This window comes from Physella acuta, unplaced genomic scaffold (assembly GCF_028476545.2).
Source record: "Physella acuta isolate Inbredline_101_S28 unplaced genomic scaffold, ASM2847654v3 ptg000834l, whole genome shotgun sequence".
Classification (NCBI taxonomy): Eukaryota; Metazoa; Mollusca; class Gastropoda; family Physidae; genus Physella; species Physella acuta.
In genome coordinates this window covers 260,001-279,283 of record NW_026732352.1, presented here as the reverse complement: position 1 = coordinate 279,283, position 19,283 = coordinate 260,001, and the positions used below count along the sequence as shown (strand labels likewise).

The window sequence follows — 19,283 nt, the reverse complement described above, 5'->3', positions numbered from 1 at the left end:
CCACAACCCCCCCCCCCTAAACTTACTTCACACAGCCACAACCCCCCCCCCCTAAACTTACTTCACACAGCCACAACCCCCCCCCCCTAAACTTACTTCACACAGCCACAACCCCTCCCCCCCTAAACTTACTTCACACAGCCACAACCCCCCCCCCCTAAACTTACTTCACACAGCCACAACCCCCCCTAAACTTACTTCACACAGCCACAACCCCCCCTAAACTTACTTCACACAGCCACAACCCCCCCCCCCCTACACTTACTTCACACAGCCACAACCCCCCCCCCTAAACTTACTTCACACAGCCACAACCCCCCCCCCTAAACTTACTTCACGCAGCCACAACCCCCCCTAAACTTACTTCACATAGCCACAACCCCCCCCCCCTAAACTTACTTCACACAGCCACAACCCCCCCCCTAAACTTACTTCACACAGCCACAACCCCCCCCCCTAAACTTACTTCACACAGCCACAACCCCCCCCCCCTAAACTTACTTCACATAGCCACAACCCCCCCCCCTAAACTTACTTCACACAGCCACAACCCCCCCCCCTAAACTTACTTCACACAGCCACAACCCCCCCCCCCCCTAAACTTACTTCACACAGCCACAACCCCCCCTAAACTTACTTCACACAGCCACAACCCCCCCCCCCCTAAACTTACTTCACACAGCCACAACCCCCCCCCCCCTAAACTTACTTCACACAGCCACACCCCCCCCTAAACTTCTTCACACAGCCACAACCCTCCCCCCCCTAAATCTGACCTTCCACAGCCACAACCCCCCTCCTCCCCCCCCCTAAATCTGACCTTCCACAGCCACAACCCCCTCCCCCCCCCCCTAAATCTGACCTTCCACAGCCAGTAGTCCGGATCTGTACTGAGCAGGGTGCTGATGGCCTGGAGGCCACCTGAGATGGCCACAACCCAGGGCAGGCTGACCCGTTCTTTACGCAGGTACCGTGTCATGGCCAGGGCATTCTCGTATGACGTCATGTTGTTGTCCGCGAGGAGAAAGACGTCATTGAGTAGACCTGCTCTGTCCATAGCGGGTAGTGTCCACTTCTGTCATAGAAAGGGAGGGTGGGGTAACTGCTTGCAGAAATATTATCTAACTACACAAAGGATGGGGTAACTGCTTGCAGATATATTATCGAACTACACAAAGGATGGGGTAACTGCTTGCAGAAATATTATCTAACTACACAAAGAAAGATGTTTATAAATATGGCCACATAAAACGATAAAAATATCACCGTGTATGACGTGTGTACAATATAACGTGTATGACGTGAGTATAACCCGCCGCTTCCCCACACCGTGTATGACGTGTGTACCACGTGACCCACGTACCGTGTATGACGTGTGTACCACGTACCGTGTATGACGTGTGTACCACGTGACCCACGTACCGTGTATGACGTGTGTACCACGTGACCCACGTACCGTGTATGACGTGTGTAGCACGTGACCCACGTACCGTGTATGACGTGTGTACCACGTGACCCACGTACCGTGTATGACGTGTGTACCACGTGACCCACGTGCCGTGTATGACGTGTGACCCACGTACCGTGTATGACGTGTGTACCACGTACCGTGTATGACGTGTGTAGCAGGTAGTTAGAAAAATTTCTCCACATCCCATCTGGGTACAAGACGATGTAAAAGCCGGTCTGGCCGTGGTTAAACTTCACCCAGCTGGCCTGGTTCAAATCCAAGGTTTCACTAAAATTTACTGTGGACATTAGAAAAACCCAAGTGTGATATTTGTTACACCATGGAGTCAAATCATCAGTCAGACAGGCAACTCTATTCATTCAGTGGGGGACGGGCTATATTAGTGTCTTGAGGAGACAGCTATTGTATTTTTAATGTTCGTGTTTATTCAAGTTGTATAGATCTGAATGTCAAAGACATGAAGACATTGGAGTGTTTCACCTGGTGCTGTGAAAAGTGTTGCTTACAGACATCACATCGAGGGTATCACTTGCTCAAGCAAGCCTCATTCCCATCCCCCTTCCCCCCCTCCCACACACACACACCCGAGGACGAAATAGAAAAAAGATATGTAATTTAACTGCCCTCTCTCGGAAATTCAATCCCGCCCTCCCACATTACTGGAGCAAAATGTGTGAAAGAAACCCTCTGTAACGACTCACGTGACTTTCCCTCCATGGTTCGAGTCCCCGTGACACCAGCAGACGTCAGGTAGTCTAAAGACAGGAACCACACCTGTCTGGAAACAGTCATCACAACATTTGTTATTTTGGTTTTAGAAATGGGACTTCACAGTAGGCGTCGCTATCCATAACTTTGTACAGCATAATACTAGTGGGGGGAGTGTGTATACTTTGGTGTCGATGTTCTAATTGTGAATGTATAAGGGTTGAAGGGTTAAAAATTTTAATGTACTGTTGCAATTTAAAAAAATTTCTAAAGTTCAATGATCATGGAATAACTCGGTTATTATCGTTAACATTTACGTTTTTCGTGTGAGGGATAGGGAGTGTATTTTAGGTTTTAATAACTATGTATTATGATACAGGGAGGGGTAATATTCGAAGGGGTATTATTGAGTAAGGTTGCGGTTTATACATAGGGACCTCTCACTAAAATACATTTTTTAAAACATTATTTTAGTCTTGGAAAAGTCAAATTTAAAACATTCGTAGAAATAGTTGCCATTGTGACAAAATTGTAAATTACTTTGAGCGCGACGTAAAAAAATCGACAGCTTTTTTGACGGATTTAATGAAGATCTTCTGGGTGGCGGTGATGGATGTGGTAGTAGACTCCTGGATGCTGATGTTGATGTAAGGGAAACCACTGTGCCTAGTCCAGGTATGGATGAGTTGTTGGACCTGATCCGTAGCGTTTGCCTGAAATTTGAATTTGACTCGACATTTGTTTCTGGAATTAATACTGTTTTTTTTTTAATTTATGTTTAATTTGGTGTTTGTGATGGGTATCAGTAGAATTTGGATGCTATGTTTTTTTTTATTTCTCCATCACTGTTAGCATCAATAGTAGGATTAGAGTTACTCTCAGGGTTAAAGTTTTTTTTTTAAATCTAAAAAAAACAACTGCTGCCCTGTAGCTTGTTCTTGGTTGGACAAAGGCTATGGAAGCACATACAGAAAGAAAAGCAGGCTGAAATCGGAGTCAATGGCCTATATGGCGCATAACAAGTGTACACGTAATACTTAATTGTATTAGAGGAAATCCACTCCAATGTTAAAGTTAAGAACGAAGAAGAAGAAGAAAAAAGAAATGTACATTTAAACCTATTTTTTTTCTCACTCTAAGACTTCAGAAAAAAAACAACTTATGTCACTTTTGTCTCTGTCACTCTCAGTGTCCTGTTGCACTTAAGCTCCACTTAATCCTCAATTTGTCACCTCCTCTGACTTAATGTAAATCCTCCTCTTTTGTTAACAACAAAGATCACCTCACCCCAACGAAACATTTACCACCTTACCTTAATAGAAGATTTACCTATTTACCTCAATAAAAGATTTAATTACTTTACCACAATAAAAGATTTACCACTTCATCCCAATGAAACATTTCCACCTTACCTCAATAAATGATTTACCTCTTTACCTTAATAAAAGATTTACCTCTTTCCTTATTAAAGATTTATTACTTTACCTCAATAAAATATTTACCACCTTACCTCAATAAAATATTTACCACTTTATCTCAATAAATATTTACCACTTTACCTCAATAAAAGATTGACAAAGATCTTCAGTCCGTGTGTTGCCCCATGCATGTTTGCCTAAATAACGCTGTAGATGGAAATCAAGTTGTAGATTGAGATAAAGTTGCAAAATGAAATCAAGTTGTAGAATAAAATCAAATTGTAGAATGAAATCAAATTGTAGAATGAAATCAAATTGTAGAATGAAATCAATTTGTGGAATTAAATCAAGTTGAAGAATTAAATCAGGTTGCTGTCAAACCTAAGGCCCAAACATAAAGCACAACATAAACAGATCATCATGACACCACATTGCTTGTCATTTATTTTGTGTGAAGTAAAGAATAATACATAGTAACTGACATTTATAACCGACTTTTAACCAAAATTTAAATGACCTTAACTAAATTTACCTGACCTCTAACTTACCTTTAACGGACATTTAACTGACCTTTAACCCAGCAAAAAATTGATCATCTCCAATGTATGACCTCAACATTCTAATCACATGCAGGCCCTAGTGTGAGAATTTGATTCAGAAAAAAAATATTGCAGTAAACAAATCTTACAATAATATTTTAATAACAATCCTAACCAAAAACATCTCACGGGAACAGATCTTAAAGCCGGTCTGGCTATATCAAAACTGTCAACTACAAATGTAACAATAACAGACCGTTATTTTTTTAAAAAATATATCAAATACTGGCTATTTCCTTTAAATCATTGGCCATCTCATTAGTAATTAATTAAATGTTAATCACCTTGGTATACGTGATCTTATTAAACATGACGTCTGCTTCTTCGCATGACGTCACGTTTTGGATGATGGGACGTGTGGTTAAATCGCTGTCTCTTTTTAATAAGGCAAAATAATCGTCTTCGTACATTCGGGACTCCTGTAAACAAACCAAGGTGTAAATGTGAAGTTCGTAAGTTGGTCCATCAGAAATTTTAAAAAGCAAGACATTTAAAACGTAATCATAATTAAATACAATTTCACATTGCGGTATTAGCGAACTCACCAAATCCCAACATCTCCACCAACAACTTACCAAAGCCCAACATCTACACCAACAACTCACCAAATCCCAACATCTACACCAACAACTCACCAAATCACAACATCTACACCAACAACTCACCAAATCCCAACATCTACACCAACAACTCACCAAATCCCCACAACATCTTCCCCAAGAACTCACCAAATCCCAACAACATCTAGCAACTCACCAAATCACAACAACATCTAGCAACTCACCAAATCCCAGTCTGACCACATGCCCTCTAGGCCTGGCAGCTCCAAGTAGGATGCGAATCCTTCATTCAGCCAGAGCTCATCCCACCAGTCCATGGTCACCAGGTTCCCAAACCACTGAAACAACCACATCTTAGAGGTTCCCAAACCACTGAAACAACCACATCTTAGAGGTTCCCAAACCACTAAAACAACCACATCTTAGAGGTTCCTAAACCACTGAATCAATCACATCTTAGACCAGAGGTTACCAAACCCCTGAAACAACCATATCTTAGAGGTTCCCAAACCACTGAAAAAACCATATCTTAGAGGTTCCCAAACCACTGAAACAACCACATCTTAGAGGTTCCCAAACCACTGAAAAAACCATATCTTAGAGGTTCCCAAACCACTGAAAAAACCACATCTTAGAGGTTCCCAAACCACTGACACAACCACATCTTAGAGGTTCCCAAACCACTGAAACAACCACATCACGGTGGGCCACTTCAAGGACCTACAACCTACCAGGTGGGCCAGCTCATGGATCTACAACCTACCAGTGGGCCAGCTCATGGATCTACAACCTACCTGGTGGGCCAGTTCATGGATCTACAACCTACCTGGTGGGCAGTTCGTGGACCTACAACCTACCTGGTGGGCAGTTCGTGGACCTACAACCTACCTGGTGGGCCAGTTCATGGATCTACAACCTACCTGGTGGGCAGTTCGTGGACCTACAACCTACCTGGTGGGCAGTTCGTGGACCTACAACCTACCTGGTGGGCAGTTCATGGATCTACAACCTACCTGGTGGGCAGTTCGTGGACCTACAACCTACCTGGTGGGCAGTTCATGGATCTACAACCTACCTGGTGGGCAGTTCGTGGACCTACAACCTACCTGGTGGGCAGTTCGTGGACCTACAACCTACCTGGTGGGCCACCTCATGGACCTACAACTAACCTGGTGGGCCACAGCATGGACCTACAACCTACCTGGTGGGCCACAGCATGGACCTCCAACCTACCTGGTGGACCACAGCATGGACCTCCAACCTACCTGGTGGGCCACCTCATGGACCTACAACCTACCTGGTGGGCCACCTCATGGACCTACAACCTACCTGGTGGGCCACCTCATGGACCTACAACCTACCTGGTGGGCCACCTCATGGACCTACAACCTACCTGGTGGGCCACCTCATGGACCTACAACCTACCTGGTGGGCCAGCTCATGGACCTACAACCTACCTGGTGGGCCACCTCATGGACCTACAACCTACCTGGTGGGCCACCTCATGGACCACCGTCGTGACCATGTCGTACAGATGGTCCATCGTGTGCTGGTCCCTGGAGTAGAGGATCATGTTCCCAGGGAACGTGATCAGACCCCAGTGTTCCATGGCCGTGACGGGGGAACCGGGAACGTCGACCACATCTGGAATTGTCATCACTACCTAAAGTGCCGTATCATCATCATCATTATCATTATCATCATCATCATCATCATCATCATCATCATCCTCATCATCATCATCATCATCATCATCATCATCATCATCATCATTATCATTATCATTATCATCATCATCATCACTACCGTAACTGCCGTATCATCATCATCATCATTATCATCATCATCATCATCATCATCATCATCATCATTATCATCATCATTATCATTATCATCATCATCATCACTACCTTGACTGCCGTTTCATCATCATCACTATTATATTCATCGTCATCATCATCATAAGCATCATCATCATCATCATCATCACCATTATCATCATCATCATCATAATCATCATTATTATTATCATCATCATCACTTCATTAACTGTTCCTAAAACATATTTCAAAAACAAACAAAATATGTAAAACTGCTCTAACTATTGAGTAGCTGTAGTTGTACTCACCAAGTTTGGGCAGGGGGTAGCTGTAGTTGTACTCACCTAGTTTGGGCAGGGGGTAGCTGTAGTTGTACTCACCTGGCCAGGGGGTAGATGTAGTTGTACTCACCAAGTTTGGGCAGGGGGTAGATGTAGTTGTACTCACCAAGTTTGGGCAGGGGGTAGCTGTAGTTGTACTCACCTAGTTTGGGCAGGGGGTAGATGTAGTTGTACTCACCTGGGCAGGGGGTAGATGTTGTTGTACTCACCTAGTTTGGGCAGGGGGTAGCTGTAGTTGTACTCACCAAGTTTGGGCAGGGGGTAGCTGTAGTTGTACTCACCTGGGCAGGGGGTAGCTGTAGTTGTACTCACCTGGGCAGGGGGTAGATGTAGTTGTACTCACCTAGTTTGGGCAGGGGGTAGCTGTAGTTGTACTCACCAAGTTTAGGCAGGGGGTAGATGTAGTTGTACTCACCTAGTTTGGGCAGGGGGTAGATGTAGTTGTACTCACCTGGGCAGGGGGTAGATGTAGTTGTACTCACCTAGTTTGGGCAGGGGGTAGCTGTAGTTGTACTCACCTAGTTTGGGCAGGGGGTAGCTGTAGTTGTACTCACCTAGTTTGGGCAGGGGGTAGATGTAGTTGTACTCACCTGGGCAGGGGGTAGCTGTAGTTGTACTCACCTAGTTTGGGCAGGGGGTAGCTGTAGTTGTACTCACCTAGTTTGGGCAGGGGGTAGCTGTAGTTGTACTCACCTAGTTTGGGCAGGGGGTAGATGTAGTTGTACTCACCTGGGCAGGGGGTAGCTGTAGTTGTACTCACCAAGTTTGGGCAGGGGGTAGCTGTAGTTGTACTCACCTAGTTTGGGCAGGGGGTAGCTGTAGTTGTACTCACCTGGGCAGGGGGTAGATGTAGTTGTACTCACCTAGTTTGGGCAGGGGGTAGCTGTAGTTGTACTCACCTGGGCAGGGGGTAGATGTAGTTGTACTCACCAAGTTTGGGCAGGGGGTAGCTGTAGTTGTACTCACCTAGTTTGGGCAGGGGGTAGCTGTAGTTGTACTCACCTAGTTTGGGCAGGGGGTAGCTGTAGTTGTACTCACCTGGGCAGGGGGTAGCTGTAGTTGTACTCACCTAGTTTGGGCAGGGGGTAGCTGTAGTTGTACTCACCTAGTTTGGCCAGGGGGTAGATGTAGTTGTACTCACCTAGTTTGGGCAGGGGGTAGCTGTAGTTGTACTCACCTAGTTTGGGCAGGGGGTAGCTGTAGTTGTACTCACCTGGGCAGGGGGTAGTTGTAGTTGTACTCACCTAGTTTGGGCAGGGGGTAGCTGTAGTTGTACTCACCTAGTTTGGGCAGGGGGTAGTTGTAGTTGTACTCACCTGGGCAGGGGGTAGATGTAGTTGTACTCACCTGGGCAGGGGGTAGCTGTAGTTGTACTCACCTGGGCAGGGGGTAGCTGTAGTTGTACTCACCTGGGCAGGGGGTAGATGTAGTTGTACTCACCTAGTTTGGGCAGGGGGTAGCTGTAGTTGTACTCACCTGGGCAGGGGGTAGCTGTAGTTGTACTCACCAAGTTTGGGCAGGGGGTAGCTGTAGTTGTACTCACCTAGTTTGGGCAGGGGGTAGCTGTAGTTGTACTCACCTAGTTTGGGCAGAGGGTAGCTGTAGTTGTACTCACCTAGTTTGGCCAGGGGGTAGCTGTAGTTGTACTCACCTGGGCAGGGGGTAGCTGTAGTTGTACTCACCTAGTTTGGGCAGGGGGTAGATGTAGTTGTACTCACCTAGTTTGGCCAGGGGGTAGATGTAGTTGTACTCACCTAGTTTGGCCAGGGGGTAGCTGTAGTTGTACTCACCTGGGCAGGGGGTAGCTGTAGTTGTACTCACCTGGGCAGGGGGTAGCTGTAGTTGTACTCACCTGGGCACAGGGGGTAGATGTAGTTGTACTCACCTAGTTTGGCCAGGGGGTAGATGTAGTTGTACTCACCTAGTTTGGCCAGGGGGTAGCTGTAGTTGTACTCACCTGGGCAGGGGGTAGCTGTAGTTGTACTCACCTAGTTTGGGCAGGGGGTAGTTGTAGTTGTACTCACCTAGTTTGGGCAGGGGGTAGCTGTAGTTGTACTCACCTGGGCAGGGGGTAGATGTAGTTGTACTCACCTAGTTTGGGCAGGGGGTAGCTGTAGTTGTACTCACCTGGGCAGGGGGTAGATGTAGTTGTACTCACCTGGGCAGGGGGTAGATGTAGTTGTACTCACCTAGTTTGGGCAGGGGGTAGCTGTAGTTGTACTCACCAAGTTTGGGCAGGGGGTAGCTGTAGTTGTACTCACCTAGTTTGGGCAGGGGGTAGCTGTAGTTGTACTCACCTAGTTTAGGCAGGGGGTAGATGTAGTTGTACTCACCTAGTTTGGGCAGGGGGTAGATGTAGTTGTACTCACCTGGGCAGGGGGTAGCTGTAGTTGTACTCACCTAGTTTGGGCAGGGGGTAGATGTTGTTGTACTCACCTAGTTTGGGCAGGGGGTAGCTGTAGTTGTACTCACCTAGTTTAGGCAGGGGGTAGATGTAGTTGTACTCACCTGGGCAGGGGGTAGCTGTAGTTGTACTCACCAAGTTTGGGCAGGGGGTAGCTGTAGTTGTACTCACCTAGTTTAGGCAGGGGGTAGCTGTAGTTGTACTCACCTGGGCAGGGGGTAGATGTAGTTGTACTCACCTAGTTTGGGCAGGGGGTAGCTGTAGTTGTACTCACCTAGTTTGGCCAGGGGGTAGATGTAGTTGTACTCACCTGGGCAGGGGGTAGATGTAGTTGTACTCACCTAGTTTGGGCAGGGGGTAGCTGTAGTTGTACTCACCTAGTTTGGGCAGGGGGTAGCTGTAGTTGTACTCACCTGGGCAGGGGGTAGCTGTAGTTGTACTCACCTAGTTTGGGCAGGGGGTAGCTGTAGTTGTACTCACCTAGTTTGGGCAGGGGGTAGCTGTAGTTGTACTCACCTAGTTTGGGCAGGGGGTAGCTGTAGTTGTACTCACCTAGTTTGGGCAGGGGGTAGATGTAGTTGTACTCACCTAGTTTGGGCAGGGGGTAGCTGTAGTTGTACTCACCAAGTTTGGCCAGGGGGTAGCTGTAGTTGTACTCACCTGGGCAGGGGGTAGCTGTAGTTGTACTCACCTGGGCAGGGGGTAGATGTAGTTGTACTCACCTAGTTTGGGCAGGGGGTAGCTGTAGTTGTACTCACCTGGGCAGGGGGTAGCTGTAGTTGTACTCACCTGGGCAGGGGGTAGCTGTAGTTGTACTCACCTAGTTTGGGCAGGGGGTAGCTGTAGTTGTACTCACCAAGTTTGGGCAGGGGGTAGTTGTAGTTGTACTCACCTAGTTTGGGCAGGGGGTAGCTGTAGTTGTACTCACCTAGTTTGGGCAGGGGGTAGATGTAGTTGTACTCACCTAGTTTAGGCAGGGGGTAGCTGTAGTTGTACTCACCTAGTTTGGGCAGGGGGTAGTTGTAGTTGTACTCACCTAGTTTGGGCAGGGGGTAGATGTAGTTGTACTCACCTGGGCAGGGGGTAGATGTAGTTGTACTCACCTAGTTTGGGCAGGGGGTAGCTGTAGTTGTACTCACCTAGTTTAGGCAGGGGGTAGATGTTGTTGTACTCACCTAGTTTGGGCAGGGGGTAGATGTAGTTGTACTCACCTAGTTTGGGCAGGGGGTAGCTGTAGTTGTACTCACCTGGCCAGGGGGTAGATGTAGTTGTACTCACCTAGTTTGGGCAGGGGGTAGCTGTAGTTGTACTCACCTGGCCAGGGGGTAGCTGTAGTTGTACTCACCTAGTTTGGGCAGGGGGTAGCTGTAGTTGTACTCACCTGGGCAGGGGGTAGCTGTAGTTGTACTCACCTGGGCAGGGGGTAGCTGTAGTTGTACTCACCTAGTTTGGGCAGGGGGTAGCTGTAGTTGTACTCACCTGGGCAGGGGGTAGATGTAGTTGTACTCACCTAGTTTGGGCAGGGGGTAGCTGTAGTTGTACTCACCTAGTTTGGGCAGGGGGTAGCTGTAGTTGTACTCACCTAGTTTGGGCAGGGGGTAGCTGTAGTTGTACTCACCTGGGCAGGGGGTAGATGTAGTTGTACTCACCTAGTTTGGGCAGGGGGTAGCTGTAGTTGTACTCACCTAGTTTGGGCAGGGGGTAGATGTAGTTGTACTCACCTAGTTTGGGCAGGGGGTAGCTGTAGTTGTACTCACCTAGTTTGGGCAGAGGGTAGCTGTAGTTGTACTCACCTAGTTTGGGCAGGGGGTAGCTGTAGTTGTACTCACCTAGTTTCGGCAGAGGGTAGCTGTAGTTGTACTCACCAAGTTTGGGCAGGGGGTAGCTGTAGTTGTACTCACCTAGTTTGGGCAGGGGGTAGATGTAGTTGTACTCACCTCGTTTGGGCAGGGGGTAGATGTAGTTGTACTCACCTAGTTTGGCCAGGGGGTAGCTGTAGTTGTACTCACCTGGGCAGGGGGTAGCTGTAGTTGTACTCACCTAGTTTGGGCAGGGGGTAGTTGTAGTTGTACTCACCTGGGCAGGGGGTAGATGTAGTTGTACTCACCTGGGCAGGGGGTAGCTGTAGTTGTACTCACCTGGGCAGGGGGTAGCTGTAGTTGTACTCACCTGGGCAGGGGGTAGATGTAGTTGTACTCACCTAGTTTGGGCAGGGGGTAGCTGTAGTTGTACTCACCTGGGCAGGGGGTAGCTGTAGTTGTACTCACCAAGTTTGGGCAGGGGGTAGCTGTAGTTGTACTCACCTAGTTTGGGCAGGGGGTAGCTGTAGTTGTACTCACCTAGTTTGGGCAGAGGGTAGCTGTAGTTGTACTCACCTAGTTTGGCCAGGGGGTAGCTGTAGTTGTACTCACCTGGGCAGGGGGTAGCTGTAGTTGTACTCACCTAGTTTGGGCAGGGGGTAGATGTAGTTGTACTCACCTAGTTTGGCCAGGGGGTAGATGTAGTTGTACTCACCTAGTTTGGCCAGGGGGTAGCTGTAGTTGTACTCACCTGGGCAGGGGGTAGCTGTAGTTGTACTCACCTGGGCAGGGGGTAGCTGTAGTTGTACTCACCTGGGCACAGGGGGTAGATGTAGTTGTACTCACCTAGTTTGGCCAGGGGGTAGATGTAGTTGTACTCACCTAGTTTGGCCAGGGGGTAGCTGTAGTTGTACTCACCTGGGCAGGGGGTAGCTGTAGTTGTACTCACCTAGTTTGGGCAGGGGGTAGTTGTAGTTGTACTCACCTAGTTTGGGCAGGGGGTAGCTGTAGTTGTACTCACCTGGGCAGGGGGTAGATGTAGTTGTACTCACCTAGTTTGGGCAGGGGGTAGCTGTAGTTGTACTCACCTGGGCAGGGGGTAGATGTAGTTGTACTCACCTGGGCAGGGGGTAGATGTAGTTGTACTCACCTAGTTTGGGCAGGGGGTAGCTGTAGTTGTACTCACCAAGTTTGGGCAGGGGGTAGCTGTAGTTGTACTCACCTAGTTTGGGCAGGGGGTAGCTGTAGTTGTACTCACCTAGTTTAGGCAGGGGGTAGATGTAGTTGTACTCACCTAGTTTGGGCAGGGGGTAGATGTAGTTGTACTCACCTGGGCAGGGGGTAGCTGTAGTTGTACTCACCTAGTTTGGGCAGGGGGTAGATGTTGTTGTACTCACCTAGTTTGGGCAGGGGGTAGCTGTAGTTGTACTCACCTAGTTTAGGCAGGGGGTAGATGTAGTTGTACTCACCTGGGCAGGGGGTAGCTGTAGTTGTACTCACCAAGTTTGGGCAGGGGGTAGCTGTAGTTGTACTCACCTAGTTTAGGCAGGGGGTAGCTGTAGTTGTACTCACCTGGGCAGGGGGTAGATGTAGTTGTACTCACCTAGTTTGGGCAGGGGGTAGCTGTAGTTGTACTCACCTAGTTTGGCCAGGGGGTAGATGTAGTTGTACTCACCTGGGCAGGGGGTAGATGTAGTTGTACTCACCTAGTTTGGGCAGGGGGTAGCTGTAGTTGTACTCACCTAGTTTGGGCAGGGGGTAGCTGTAGTTGTACTCACCTGGGCAGGGGGTAGCTGTAGTTGTACTCACCTAGTTTGGGCAGGGGGTAGCTGTAGTTGTACTCACCTAGTTTGGGCAGGGGGTAGCTGTAGTTGTACTCACCTAGTTTGGGCAGGGGGTAGCTGTAGTTGTACTCACCTAGTTTGGGCAGGGGGTAGATGTAGTTGTACTCACCTAGTTTGGGCAGGGGGTAGCTGTAGTTGTACTCACCAAGTTTGGCCAGGGGGTAGCTGTAGTTGTACTCACCTGGGCAGGGGGTAGCTGTAGTTGTACTCACCTGGGCAGGGGGTAGATGTAGTTGTACTCACCTAGTTTGGGCAGGGGGTAGCTGTAGTTGTACTCACCTGGGCAGGGGGTAGCTGTAGTTGTACTCACCTGGGCAGGGGGTAGCTGTAGTTGTACTCACCTAGTTTGGGCAGGGGGTAGCTGTAGTTGTACTCACCAAGTTTGGGCAGGGGGTAGTTGTAGTTGTACTCACCTAGTTTGGGCAGGGGGTAGCTGTAGTTGTACTCACCTAGTTTGGGCAGGGGGTAGATGTAGTTGTACTCACCTAGTTTAGGCAGGGGGTAGCTGTAGTTGTACTCACCTAGTTTGGGCAGGGGGTAGTTGTAGTTGTACTCACCTAGTTTGGGCAGGGGGTAGATGTAGTTGTACTCACCTGGGCAGGGGGTAGATGTAGTTGTACTCACCTAGTTTGGGCAGGGGGTAGCTGTAGTTGTACTCACCTAGTTTAGGCAGGGGGTAGATGTTGTTGTACTCACCTAGTTTGGGCAGGGGGTAGATGTAGTTGTACTCACCTAGTTTGGGCAGGGGGTAGCTGTAGTTGTACTCACCTGGCCAGGGGGTAGATGTAGTTGTACTCACCTAGTTTGGGCAGGGGGTAGCTGTAGTTGTACTCACCTGGCCAGGGGGTAGCTGTAGTTGTACTCACCTAGTTTGGGCAGGGGGTAGCTGTAGTTGTACTCACCTGGGCAGGGGGTAGCTGTAGTTGTACTCACCTGGGCAGGGGGTAGCTGTAGTTGTACTCACCTAGTTTGGGCAGGGGGTAGCTGTAGTTGTACTCACCTGGGCAGGGGGTAGATGTAGTTGTACTCACCTAGTTTGGGCAGGGGGTAGCTGTAGTTGTACTCACCTAGTTTGGGCAGGGGGTAGCTGTAGTTGTACTCACCTAGTTTGGGCAGGGGGTAGCTGTAGTTGTACTCACCTGGGCAGGGGGTAGATGTAGTTGTACTCACCTAGTTTGGGCAGGGGGTAGCTGTAGTTGTACTCACCTAGTTTGGGCAGGGGGTAGATGTAGTTGTACTCACCTAGTTTGGGCAGGGGGTAGCTGTAGTTGTACTCACCTAGTTTGGGCAGAGGGTAGCTGTAGTTGTACTCACCTAGTTTGGGCAGGGGGTAGCTGTAGTTGTACTCACCTAGTTTCGGCAGAGGGTAGCTGTAGTTGTACTCACCAAGTTTGGGCAGGGGGTAGCTGTAGTTGTACTCACCTAGTTTGGGCAGGGGGTAGATGTAGTTGTACTCACCTCGTTTGGGCAGGGGGTAGATGTAGTTGTACTCACCTAGTTTGGCCAGGGGGTAGCTGTAGTTGTACTCACCTGGGCAGGGGGTAGCTGTAGTTGTACTCACCTAGTTTGGGCAGGGGGTAGTTGTAGTTGTACTCACCTGGGCAGGGGGTAGATGTAGTTGTACTCACCTGGGCAGGGGGTAGCTGTAGTTGTACTCACCTGGGCAGGGGGTAGCTGTAGTTGTACTCACCTGGGCAGGGGGTAGATGTAGTTGTACTCACCTAGTTTGGGCAGGGGGTAGCTGTAGTTGTACTCACCTGGGCAGGGGGTAGCTGTAGTTGTACTCACCAAGTTTGGGCAGGGGGTAGCTGTAGTTGTACTCACCTAGTTTGGGCAGGGGGTAGCTGTAGTTGTACTCACCTAGTTTGGGCAGAGGGTAGCTGTAGTTGTACTCACCTAGTTTGGCCAGGGGGTAGCTGTAGTTGTACTCACCTGGGCAGGGGGTAGCTGTAGTTGTACTCACCTAGTTTGGGCAGGGGGTAGATGTAGTTGTACTCACCTAGTTTGGCCAGGGGGTAGATGTAGTTGTACTCACCTAGTTTGGCCAGGGGGTAGCTGTAGTTGTACTCACCTGGGCAGGGGGTAGCTGTAGTTGTACTCACCTGGGCAGGGGGTAGCTGTAGTTGTACTCACCTGGGCACAGGGGGTAGATGTAGTTGTACTCACCTAGTTTGGCCAGGGGGTAGATGTAGTTGTACTCACCTAGTTTGGCCAGGGGGTAGCTGTAGTTGTACTCACCTGGGCAGGGGGTAGCTGTAGTTGTACTCACCTAGTTTGGGCAGGGGGTAGTTGTAGTTGTACTCACCTAGTTTGGGCAGGGGGTAGCTGTAGTTGTACTCACCTGGGCAGGGGGTAGATGTAGTTGTACTCACCTAGTTTGGGCAGGGGGTAGCTGTAGTTGTACTCACCTGGGCAGGGGGTAGATGTAGTTGTACTCACCTGGGCAGGGGGTAGATGTAGTTGTACTCACCTAGTTTGGGCAGGGGGTAGCTGTAGTTGTACTCACCAAGTTTGGGCAGGGGGTAGCTGTAGTTGTACTCACCTAGTTTGGGCAGGGGGTAGCTGTAGTTGTACTCACCTAGTTTAGGCAGGGGGTAGATGTAGTTGTACTCACCTAGTTTGGGCAGGGGGTAGATGTAGTTGTACTCACCTGGGCAGGGGGTAGCTGTAGTTGTACTCACCTAGTTTGGGCAGGGGGTAGATGTTGTTGTACTCACCTAGTTTGGGCAGGGGGTAGCTGTAGTTGTACTCACCTAGTTTAGGCAGGGGGTAGATGTAGTTGTACTCACCTGGGCAGGGGGTAGCTGTAGTTGTACTCACCAAGTTTGGGCAGGGGGTAGCTGTAGTTGTACTCACCTAGTTTGGGCAGGGGGTAGCTGTAGTTGTACTCACCTAGTTTGGGCAGGGGGTAGATGTAGTTGTACTCACCTGGGCAGGGGGTAGCTGTAGTTGTACTCACCTGGGCAGGGGGTAGCTGTAGTTGTACTCACCAAGTTTGGGCAGGGGGTAGCTGTAGTTGTACTCACCTGGGCAGGGGGTAGATGTAGTTGTACTCACCTAGTTTAGGCAGGGGGTAGCTGTAGTTGTACTCACCTAGTTTGGGCAGGGGGTAGCTGTAGTTGTACTCACCTGGGCAGGGGGTAGCTGTAGTTGTACTCACCTAGTTTGGGCAGGGGGTAGCTGTAGTTGTACTCACCTAGTTTGGGCAGGGGGTAGATGTAGTTGTACTCACCTAGTTTGGGCAGGGGGTAGCTGTAGTTGTACTCACCTAGTTTGGGCAGGGGGTAGATGTAGTTGTACTCACCTGGGCAGGGGGTAGATGTAGTTGTACTCACCTAGTTTGGGCAGGGGGTAGCTGTAGTTGTACTCACCTAGTTTGGGCAGGGGGTAACTGTAGTTGTACTCACCTGGGCAGGGGGTAGCTGTAGTTGTACTCACCTAGTTTGGGCAGGGGGTAGATGTTGTTGTACTCACCTAGTTTGGGCAGGGGGTAGCTGTAGTTGTACTCACCACGTTTAGGCAGGGGGTAGATGTAGTTGTACTCACCTAGTTTGGGCAGGGGGTAGATGTAGTTGTACTCACCTAGTTTGGGCAGGGGGTAGATGTAGTTGTACTCACCTAGTTTGGGCAGGGGGTAGCTGTAGTTGTACTCACCTGGCCAGGGGGTAGATGTTGTTGTACTCACCTAATTTGGGCAGGGGGTAGATGTAGTTGTACTCACCTAGTTTGGGCAGGGGGTAGCTGTAGTTGTACTCACCAATTTTGGGCAGGGGGTAGCTGTAGTTGTACTCACCAAGTTTGGGCAGGGGGTAGCTGTAGTTGTACTCACCAAGTTTGGGCAGGGGGTAGCTGTAGTTGTACTCACCAAGTTTGGGCAGGGGGTAGCTGTAGTTGTACTCACCTAGTTTAGGCAGGGGGTAGCTGTAGTTGAACATGTTCTCGAACATCTCTAGGCTGTGTCTGGTCACGTTCAGCGCGTGCAGTGTGAGCCCTGTTGACTCGGGCTTTGAGTAAACTCGGATCTGTCATGGGGGGGAGGGATACGTTCAAGTCAGTGGTATTCGTGGCCAGTATCTATGCTACATCTTTAGTTAAATATATGTCGTGTTCGCTTTACTTGCCAATATTATCATGTCATTTCCCTGACCCCAATGACCCCTTCTCGCCACACTGACCCCTGTGGACCCATCTTTGACCCACCTGAACCCCCGACCCCACCATCCCCTTCTGGCCACACTGACCCCTGAGGACCCATCTTTCACCCACCTGAACCCCCGACCCAGACCGGGTCTCCCTGTAGCTCAAGTCCCCTATGACGACACACAGCAGGTACACGCTCATCTTGACCGACCTCTGGAACCTGGTGGCCACAAGGTCAGCTGACCAGGTCACTGGCACCGTCTGGAAGAACATGTCAAATTGTTAGAATCACCCAGTTCTGTTTCTATCTAGTCCCTTCAAATTGTTAAATCACCCAGCTCTGTATCTCGTCCGTTCAAATTGTTAGAATCACCCAGCTCTGTCTCTATCTAGTCCCTTTAAATTGTTAGGATCATTCAGAACTGGTGGGTACCTGACGCCCCTTTCAATCTGGCTTTAATCCACTCAGCTCTGACTGGTACCTGACTTATAGACCATAGGCCACATCATTCTTTGTATGCCTAGGTCACAGAAACTGGTGGACTCTACTTCATCTGTTGTATTTAATCCTCAAGTTCAAAGGGTGTTTTTGTGTTATTTTTACTTCAGTTGCAAAGACTATTGAATACTAGTTAAATAATATTGAAACACAAACTGTATTCTAAAAACGCATTTTTTTTTAAAAATTCCCTTTAAAATATTCATCTATAAATAAGTGCGATAGTACGTTATATCTTCACCTCCCCGTCCTGGGGCATATTGGACAAGGCGATGTACTCTGGTCTGTGGATGAGGGTGATGGTGAACTCGGCCTTGATGTTGGGCTCGTCAAAACACGGGAAGGCTTGGCGGGCGTACGTGGGTTCGAACAGGGAGGCCACCACATTCCTGGTCATGTGGTGATTAGTTAATTGGTGATTGTGTAATCAAGTCGTTGAAATGTGTCTTTATTTAACGAAAGGCTCACTCTAGCAAAGGTATAAAATTAAGCAACTTATAAGGTTGACGAATAATATTCTTACCTCACTAACTTTCACCTCACTTTACTTTAGTCTGATCCCATTTCACTAGTCTCACTGTATTAAATTGTCTCACAACTTACTAGTCTTGTTCTGATACTAAAGTATGTCTTTAATTAAATTTCACTTCAATCAGTTAAGGCTCACCTTAACAGTCTCGCCTGTCTTATCGCGCTAAAGTCTCAGCTCAGTAGTCGCATCTCACTAAACCCACCCCTCACTAAACCCACCCCTCACTAAACCCACCCCTCACTAAACCCACCCCTAACTAAACCTACCCCTCACTACACCCCCCTCACAATACCCACTCCTCACTACACCCACCCTTCCCTAACTCACCTGAGTTCCCTATCGCCGTACACCTTGTACAACCCCCTGTCCTGTACCGCCAACACCCCCTCAAACCCACCTCTCACTTAACCCACCCCTCACTACACCCACCCCTCACTAAACTCACCCCTCCCTACTCACCTGAGCTCCCTATCGCCATACACCTTGTACAACCCCCTGTCCTGTACCGCCAACACCCCCACAAACTCCACCTCCAGCCTGACACCCCCACTGACCACACTGGCCACCTCCATAACCAGGTACGAGTTGGGGTCGTAGTAGAACATCTGGAGCAGACGAACCTCGGCCCCAGTGACGTCATCCAGCAGTCTGACGCTGGTCACGTTGATGTAGAGGTGGTCGACGTGGATCAGGATGTACCGTGTGGGCCTGTGGACCTGCATCTGGGGCAGTACAGGATGGGCTGGAGTTACATGAGCATCTTACAGCTGGTAATGGAATACACAGTCGATTTGATTGCATTAACGCGTGTTGGTTTATATGATCCGACAAAGGTACATAGTGCTCTGATTGTATATATATATATATATATATATATATATATATATATATATATATATATATATATATATATATATATATATATATATAATATATATATATATATAATATATATATATATATATATATATATATATATATATATATATATATATATATATATATATATATATATATATATATATATATATGCAATAGTAATTATTCATAATTTGATATTGCCAGGTTTTCAACTTTGCTAGTGATTTACTTTTGAATATTTACTTGTTTTGCTTCTTTCCCAAAAAATCACTTGCGATCTCATCACA

At 48.5% G+C, this 19,283-nt stretch overlaps 1 protein-coding gene across 1 annotated transcript in view; it reads right to left on the bottom strand.

Annotated features, from left to right (window-relative positions):
• Positions 1–862: 862 nt before the first annotated feature.
• The window catches only part of LOC131951873 (glutamyl aminopeptidase-like), a gene marked incomplete at its 3' end in the record, with an annotated part of 19,752 nt that continues 1,331 nt past the window's right edge, over positions 863–19,283 (bottom strand). Inside the window, exons 3-11 of the mRNA XM_059314280.1 lie at positions 18,595–18,857; positions 17,845–17,992; positions 17,231–17,365; positions 6,246–6,419; positions 4,981–5,094; positions 2,720–2,892; positions 2,173–2,249; positions 1,609–1,748; positions 863–1,075 (exon numbers count right to left, since the gene is read on the bottom strand). Coding sequence (XP_059170263.1) covers positions 863–1,075; positions 1,609–1,748; positions 2,173–2,249; positions 2,720–2,892; positions 4,981–5,094; positions 6,246–6,419; positions 17,231–17,365; positions 17,845–17,992; positions 18,595–18,857 — 1,437 coding nt within the window. The remainder of the gene's footprint in view (positions 1,076–1,608; positions 1,749–2,172; positions 2,250–2,719; positions 2,893–4,980; positions 5,095–6,245; positions 6,420–17,230; positions 17,366–17,844; positions 17,993–18,594; positions 18,858–19,283) is intronic.